Source organism: Stenella coeruleoalba (genome assembly GCF_951394435.1).
Source record: "Stenella coeruleoalba genome assembly, chromosome: 4".
NCBI classification, from domain to species: Eukaryota; Metazoa; Chordata; class Mammalia; order Artiodactyla; family Delphinidae; genus Stenella; species Stenella coeruleoalba.
This window is the reverse complement of record NC_137149.1, coordinates 106,254,222-106,263,301: the sequence shown is the minus strand read 5'-3', so window position 1 is coordinate 106,263,301 and position 9,080 is coordinate 106,254,222. Positions and strand designations below refer to the sequence as shown.

At 40.9% G+C, this 9,080-nt stretch overlaps 1 protein-coding gene across 2 annotated transcripts in view; it reads right to left on the bottom strand.

The window, feature by feature from the left end:
- Positions 1 to 539: 539 nt before the first annotated feature.
- BMP2K (BMP2 inducible kinase) overlaps positions 540 to 9,080 on the bottom strand; it is a 123,032-nt gene continuing 114,491 nt past the window's right edge. For both annotated transcript variants that reach the window (XM_079919775.1, XM_079919776.1), the window contains one exon: positions 540 to 5,420. In XM_079919775.1, coding sequence (XP_079775901.1) covers positions 4,003 to 5,420 — 1,418 coding nt within the window. In that variant the 3' untranslated portion in view covers positions 540 to 4,002. The remainder of the gene's footprint in view (positions 5,421 to 9,080) is intronic.

The following is a 9,080-nucleotide window of genomic DNA, read 5'->3' as shown; positions in this document are numbered from 1 at the left end:
GTTAAAGTTATTTGCTTAGTGGTACATAAAAGGCTTCAGAAAATTCAAGTTTAACAAAAAATGGAAGTGTAATCAAAGAAAGTGCACTTAAAGCTGTTTGCCAGCAATTAAAAAGTAGCTTACTATTACTATTCTGCTTACTATTAGATGACTTTTCAATCACAAAAAGAGCATAGGAATAAAAACAATTCTCTTTTAAAAGTAGTACAATAAATTTTTAAATAAAAATAACCCCAAATGATGGCCGTTTGCATTTTCATCTGTCTACCTTATTCTTTTAGTGGCTTTTGTAAACCCTCACCAGGAGTGAATGTTCCTTTAGTAATGATTGTGGTTGCAATTCCATTTAAAATTTAAAAATTCACATTAACTCCACAGTAGAGAGGTGTAACATGTACAAGCATGTGTGCGTCTATATATTTACCCTAATATATAAACAGCACTGTGTATAAAAGTTTTCAAATAAACTATCATTATGTTATTCTCACAGTAGATCTGTCAGCTCAACATTGGACCTAAAATGATGCGTAATTTTGCTAAAAAAAAAAAGAAAAAAAAAAAGGAAGAAAATGTTTACTGCACATTCTATATATATTAAAACAAATGTACCCAAACTCCTCAGAACTAGTGATACTAATACACGTGTACCTTCTAGCAATGCTGATATGAAGTACCACAACCTAAAATAAACCAAGCAGAGAGGCTGGATAGTAGGAAGACTACTCTGCCTGATGAACACCAGAGTAGAGGAGGGGCTCCACCTTAGTATTTCCCACCAGCAAGATGAGGACAGCAGTCTATCACTGTCAAACAATAAACAGGGCAGAATCAAAAGCTGCTTCTATCTACAATTCCAAATAATGTCGTAACTGTGTCCACGTACACACACACACACACACACACACACACACACACAGGGATGGGGCGCGTCAGTGGAAGAATCACACTTTCCCGATGTATACTTTTGAATAAACATTCTAGTCAGTTAAACCTCTCCTCCTCTGCCTAATATCTATACCAAGCAACTTTTGTGTCTTAGCAGATACATTCCTCAGTGCCATAAAAACTGATCTTTTTAACACTAACATTTTGCTGAAGTGATAATATTAAAATAAGCAAATGGTCCACTTTTAAAAAGATGATTCAAAATCAATAAGCATTATTAAAGCTGTTAGGACAGAAATAACTTTGGCCTCAGACTTTTGCTAGCTTCATAATATTTTACTTCCCTTAGTGATGTTCAAGTATTACAGGTTTAGAGTTATGACTACTTTACATGCTAAAGAAGCACAGAAGACAACTGATTAATAGGAACATGATTTCTTTTCAACTTTCCTTCCTTAAGCAAGAATTGGACCATCCCACAATAGAGCCAAACTTTTACTGAGTGCTGTGTACCAAGTATGTGTTAAGCTCTTTCACACGTCTTGTGAGCTTTATTCTCATAATTCTCATAAGGGAATTACCTGGGCATCAGCTGTGTGGAGTGACTTACATCCTAACAGTAGTGGGAAAACATGATGGGAAATGGAAAGCAACCCTAATCCTGTACTCCTTGGGAAAATGCCTCTACTTCAACACAAAGGAATCTCCCCATTTCTCTCCCATTGGGTCCCCTATTAAGTCCTAAATGTCTCTTCTGAGCTATAATCTCAAGAGAAAAGTCACTGGGCTGTGATATAATAAACATAAGAAGGTAAATATTTTAAACAGTGTCAAAGTGTTTCCTTAGGATTTATCCAGCATTATAAGCCAAAGTGTCTATCAGTATCTAAATCATTTAAAATTATTCAGTGTATTGAAAAACAACTGTAAGCAAGGCCTTGGTATCAGACAGACTCTAGGTATTTCATGTTTACATCCCAAGGAAACCATACTAGTTCATCTCTACCCCTTCTAAATTAAGAAACTCATGAGGTCTAGCAGAGACCAAGGCTAAGGACTAAAATAGTCAAAGAAGCATACTGTGTATACATCAACCAACAGATTTCATTAAAAAACAGATTCTGTTTGATACAAACCTACTGTAGTTCATGAATTTACTATGTGTAATCATCAACTCTTCACTTTTAAAAGAAAGTATCACTTGAATCTACTTTGTAAAGTTTTCAAGCACATCTACTTGAGCATTTGCATTAGCAGTATTAATCAACCTGAGAATCAGAAAAAAAAAAAGGTGCAAACATAATATTTGCCTTTGGCACAAGGACAAGTAACTGGTGCACTTGGGCTCTAAAAGTACAGCTTTTAAGCAGTAATGAATGTCATGCTTGGTCTGCCTCTGCTTCACTCTGATTCACATACTGCTTCCCCCTTTGTCCACAAAAGTTGTATCTGATTTAAAACATAAAAAAGAGAGAAGCAATAAAAAAAATAGATGGTTTAGTTACATATACTTTGCTTCTTCCCAAATTTAGAACTGTGAAAAAACAGGCAAATAGCTCAACCCAACTGGGGCACTATAATTAAGAGATTCTATTAAGATTACTCATAAAATACATTTTAATTGGGCTCAAAGAGAGTTAACTTAAAATAGAGCAATCGAGGAGAGTGAGTGCCAGTTGAAAAGAGTTTTCACCCTTTTTTTGTAAATAGCTTTAATGGTTCTAGAAACCTCTAAATGTTAATTTGATAGGGAAGGACAGTTAATTATAACTTAAAATAGTTGGAGACACAGGAAGCACACATACTCTATTCACATTAATTCATAGACGTGATTTCTATCTTATTAAACAACTTCTATAAAACCTCAAGTTTCTAATTAGGATTTGTGATGTTAAAAAAAAAGGCAATTTGGTAGCTGGGTTCTTTTCACTAAAGACACAATCAGCTAACTAGCAGAGTGGAGATGCTAGCCCCTGGTCATCTGACACCTCACAGCCACTCTCAGATCTCGTGTTACTAGTGCAGAGGTATTTGCGGCAGGATGCGCAAGTCCTGCCGGTAAGGCTTTGTGGGTTTCGCTGTTCTGTGCACTTTATTAAAACTACTCCACCCTCCAGACCTAACTCAGAAATTGCTGCTCACGACTTGGGGAATAGTTGGCGAAGGTGGTAATTCAATAAAGCACATTATTAAATGCAACATGATTTTACATTGTAAACGTCTCAAAAACTCAGGGTTTTAGCTACATATTTTTCCCTAAAATAAAATTTCTATATGACCCTTGTCCTCATTCCCAGTTTTTCCAATAATCTGCTTTACTAGGGACATGATAAGTTTTGAGCAAGAAGCCATTCAACACCAGAACATAAAGTGTTCCTGAAGTAGAGTGGTTTTTTCTTTGTATCATTTTTTTCTCTACATTTTTCCACCTGTCAGATATCTATCCTTAGTTTTTGTTCAAGGTGTCTACATAGATATTCCATATTAATGGCACTTGTTTTTTTAAATGAAACAGTTTTAGGCACAACAGTCAGTGACCTCTGGCTCCGCTTTGTAGAGAAAGGTGTAAGGACTAAAATCTCTGCACTCTCCAGATAATAACTTTCTCATTCTTTATGAGAAGTGGATTTTTTTCCCCCAATGTGGAAATTAGAAGAGACCTTAAAAAAAAAAAAATCCACAAATGCAACTTGTGTATGTACAAACAACCTTAGTTTTAAATGCTGGATTCTGGAATGAGCCTCGGATACACACACAAAAGTGACATTCTGTTATAAAAATAAAGCTGCAGCTTTCCAGTCCCTTTTCAGGGACTACACGACGGGAAAGGGCCCACACGCTTTCCCTGGATTTCTGTGCCTTCACGTCTGCAGCTGAAACCCCAGGTTAGAGCTTGCCATTTCACTCCCTTTGCTCCTGCGTGGAAGAGACGTGGAGTTGCTACCCTGTGCAGATACTTCCTTTTTCTATTTGGTTTATTTAAAAATCACCTATTCTGATTGACCTGTAAGAATGAATGATATAAAGAGCTATACAAATAAATTTTCTTTCAAATTCATAAAACTATTCATACTTTTTTCTTTGAAACAGGAGTTAATAACAAGAGTCAGAAGTTATCTACTGTTTAGAAGGAAACGGAGCAGCACCGAATGGGTCCAATTCGACTGGCTGGGCCTGTTGGGACTGATGTGAGGTGACGCTTTGCACCACGAGTTCTGTAAAGGGCACGGCACCAAAATCATCCATTTTCAACGCATCTGCCCCGGGGAACGACCCGTGGAGTGAATTCGGCCTGGGCCGCCCGGGCAGGACAGGGTTGTGGTCGGCACGGATGTCGCTCAGGCCCTGATGCGGGGGGTGCCACGGCAGGTCCGGAGGGTGGAACGGCTTGGCCCCAAAGGGGTCCAACAGACCCTCATCGGCTTGCAGGACGTGCCCTCTGTCCTTCCCGTCGGTCAGGGCAACGCTGATGTTCTCCTTGGAGTCCGAGATGGTCAGAAATTCATTGCTGCTCTGGGAGTCCCGGCGGCCCACCCTCTTGTGCCTGCGGGCCCTCTCTGGGGTGCGGTAGGCGGGTTTGGCCGGCTTTTTGGCACCGGTGGGCGTGCCGTGGTGCCGCTTCCCGTTACTCTTGGCCGCCTCCTGCTTCGTGCGCCTCTGGCGGGAGGACAGTTTCTGCAAGCTGCGCTGCTTGACTTTTTGCTGCTGACTGCCGGTTATCTCCTCAAAGGGCACCAGCCCAAAAAGGTCCTCGTTGCTGTCGCTTTTACTTGCTGATGTGGGCAAGGGCTGGAACGGAGTGGAGCCAAATATATCCACACACTGCGGACGAGCGGGGAGCGCAGGCGCGTCGGGCACGGGCACCTTCTTGCTGAAGGGCGCCTTGGTGAAGACATCGAACTCCTCGGGCTCCAGCCCCACGGCGGGAAGCCGGCTCTCGGGGGAGGGGTCCTTCTCCGGCTCCCCTTGGCGGGGCTGTTGAGCACGTGCAGCAAAGAAGGGGACGGCGCCAAAGACATCAAACTCCGGTCTGGGAGTCCCCGCCCCGACGTCCGAGGGTAACTGGGTGAGCGTGAGGACTGCTGCACTAGGATCCTGGATCGCTCCGCTGCCAGATGTGTCTCTGTAGACCGCGCTGGCGTCGCTATACTTGGCTTTGGCCTGCTCGTAATCCGAATCGGAGCTGTGTTTCTCTTCTTCTTCCTCATCTTCAGAATCCATAAGCAGAGGCCTGTGACCCAGATTTTCCGGCTCAGTATCGTCATCGTTAAAATCTCCTTGTTCTCCCTGAAGAACTTCTTCATCCTCTTGCTCTTCCTCTTCGCTGCTCTTAGGAGAAGGGGGATCTGATTCAAAATCACTCTCAGATTCATCGTTCCCCTTTTGCAGTTGACCGTGTACTGATGAATTCTCTGAGGTTTTCTTTCCAGTCCGGTGGTCTTTAGATACTGGGCTTGCTTTTGTATTCTTGATAGGGTTTTCAGTGCTATTTTCTTGATTCATGGATGAATGTTCAACTTTCTTTTCAGGAGAACCTGCAAATTCAAAGAAAAATTATTATATCATTCCAATGCATTTCAAAAACCATTTGCAGTAAACATTATGTACTAACACAAAGCATTACAGATCACTCATGGCAGTTCCCTTAGAGGAAGATGTAACGGCAGTTCTTTATCATTAGGCTTGAGGGGGGCAGGGATGCACCTGGCCTCATAGTCGATGGTTAGGTCCTTCAGTGCAGACAGACTTACTTGTCTCTCTACCCTACACACCACCTACTCACCACAGGTGCTCACTGACAGCTAAGTCTTACTTACAGTACCCAGAATAGGACTCTGAATACAGTACACAAGCACATTTTCTTCTTCCACCTTCAAAATAAGATTATCCAGTCAGTTGCCCTGCTCAGACCCCATGTTTGCCCAACAGCCTTCTGCTTATATTTCAACTCTGTTATGAAGTTTTCCCACAGAGATCAGCAAGCATGAATAGCTTATCTGCTTAGTTATGTTTTGCTGTGTAATTTTTAAATTGGCATTCTGGTGTTTTTTTGTAAACAAGTATCTTATGAGTTGGGTTAACATGAGTGCATCCCCAGAGCCTGATCAAAACTAAGGACCAGCTACTGAACTGAGACGGTACCAAGGATAGCTGCCTTCCCTAGATGCCACATCTTCCATAAACTGTCATACCTGTACTAATAGACATGATATTAAAAGCATGCTACTTTAATAAAAATCTTAACTATCAGTATGTTCACTGTATGATAGGTAATAAAACTGTATCAAATACAGTGCTCTACAATTTCACTGTATGATATACAGTAAAGATAAACAGTATGTTAGTTTACATGAAAACATACAGCCCTCCCAATACACTGGTGTACTGAATTGATTTTCCAGAGGTAGGAAACAATTTGAATTGATCCAACCACATATCCATTTATCCCTTCCCCTCTAAGATCAGATATTTTCAAAACAATTAGCTAGGGTTGGAAGTATAGTCTTTAGTCATGGAAACTAATTATACCTTATGACGGAAGGACCATTTCTTTTGCGTTATTAACAAAGTGGTCTCCATGGCACAGGACACCTCTGAGTTATTTCCTTCTCTTTGAAAGTCAGCACTGTTGTCTTTCCCACCTCTCTATTCCCTCTTGGTCATATTTGTAGAGACTTCTCTTTCACAAACATCTCCCTACACATGTATGCTCCCCAGGGTTCTATCCTTGGCTGTCTTTCTCCCTCTGCATGTCCTGCCCTGGGTCCTAACTACTTGTATGTTAATCAGCATTTACACAGTAATGAGTGGACCTCTGATTCTTACCATGAATACTCATATATCCTATTCATCTAATACTTATCATAAATATGTATCTCCTACCATTACTTCAAACTCAGTAATTTCAAGAGATCATCTTTTCTCTTAAAATGTGTCCTCACCAGTCCCTCTAAATTAGTGAACAACACTTCCATCTACCTACCAAGTTCTGAAAACTAGCAGAAATCTATAAATCATATTCCCTCTTCCCACCAAATAGTGTTTTTAAACTCTGGAATCGGGTCCCTCCTCTCCCTCTGCCAGCTGTCTATCCCATCCCCTCATCTTCATCCAGCAACTCCTTAGCCTCTAAACTTGCCTGTCTGCCTCCAGTACCATATCCCTCAAACTGCTCCTTTACACTGTCACCAGAATAACCCTTCTGACACACTAATCATGTGGCTACTGCTGAAAACCCTTCAGCGTCTCTCTGAGGAAAAGGGGATCCACCACTGAGCCCTCAGGTATAAACCATTTAGAAGTCAACAGAGGAACCTGCAAAGCAAACAGGGAAGTGCCAGAGAGGAAGACCAAATGCAGGTGAGTGTAATGTTGCCGAAGCCAAGAGAGGAGAGTGTTTCCGGGGGAGGGAGTAGACAACTGCGCAGGGTGATGCAAAGAAGTCCAATGAACTGACGACGGAAATGGCCACTGGCTCCGGTCAGCTCATGCAGGTTGTTGACAACCGTGAAGCAGGGAGTGGGGAGGAAATCTAGTGGGGCTGAGGAGTGAGGGGGAGAGAAGATGTGGAGATTTCTATCAGTTATACTTAAATACAAATATAATCTTCATCCATTATTCATCTGCCAGTTCCCTGAAACCAGCCAAGAGTTATATGCTGTATCTTTACATATTCATAATAAGCTTATCTTAAATCCTAACAGATTAAAATCAAATCAAATGCAGATTTTCATTTGACTTCTCCATACAGCATACTTCTGATATTAAAAACAAAGATTACTTTTAGATTAGCCAGAGCATTTATTTTCATGAATTTTTATCCAAAAGCAAAAAATGCGATGGCAAAGACTTGCAATCACCCCTGACTTTAGGACAGTCCCTCTAAGATACACGTTAACTTAGTACCTCTTCAGGCACTTACCCACCCACAGAGAGCCACACGGGCACCCCTCCTGCCTGCTCATGGACGCCTCCAGGAACATTCCAGTATGCTTCCTAAAGTGTCTTCTGCAGAACGCCTATTCCCGTAACAAGAACCAAACAGTTCTGTGGTCTCAGGCGCATGAGTTTATGAAATGCTGCACTTTACAATGTACCCCTCACCACCACCACTCACCTGGAAAATGCTCATCGTACTAAAGGTGCTGACACATTGTACACAGAAGAATCTGACTGAATGAAGCCTAGGGTTTCCCAAATTTGCTTCGCTACAAACACTTTTATTTGTTACATGTAACACCTATTAACCTTTATAAACAATTTTGTAAAAAGCACTTAGGGAAAATGCCGCTCGACAATTTCCCTGGAAAATGTTCCATTTCTAGGGCACAGAGTTCTGTTCCTAGAAATCTTCTGGAACATTTAACATAGGACAAGAGTCCTTCACTTGACCTTCTCTTGGTATTCTTATATTAATCCTCGTCTTCTAAATTAACTGTCTCCTTTACCCAAATGGTCAACATTGCTTTCCAGAACACATCTGTCACTTTCTACTCCCTGCTCTGTCTGCCTTTTGTCAGCTTCTCAAAGTTGTATTAATACAGATATGTATTTCTTTTTTGTAAGGTGCTATACAGATCTGCTTTTTAAATTGTCAGTGTGGATATAAATTTGTAGGGTTTCACTTACCATTTTTAACGCATCTTTTACAGGTATCAACATAGTCCATTTAGTAATTCTGATAGAAACATAATAAAACATTGTATGTATAGCATTTAAGTATTCACCTCTAGGTTGTTTTACATCTAGGTTGTTTCTAGTTTTTCAGTATTTTAAACAGAACCATGATCATGCACTTTTTCTTTGAGAGGAGAAAGAAAACCCCTTTTCTAATCATAATTTATCGATTTACTGTTATTCCTTCCTTATGCAAAATCAATACAGAGCTAATCAAGTTAACCTAGTAACAATCTCTACCAAGACCACAGCTAAATCCTCTCTCTACTCTGCTCCCTCATACGTGAGGGAATATATAGTATTATGAGAGAATAATATGATAATAACAGGTTCTACTTTGTAGGACTGTTGTAAAGAAAGGACTTAAAGTAGTGCCTGACTCAAAAGCACTTGGTAAAGTTAACTGTCCTCATCTCCAGAGCAAGGCCAAACTCAATTATCTCATACATCATACTCCAACTTCCTACCTACTTTCTGGACCCAATGGTTGTGGGCAACTGGGGAAATTTCTGGTTGGT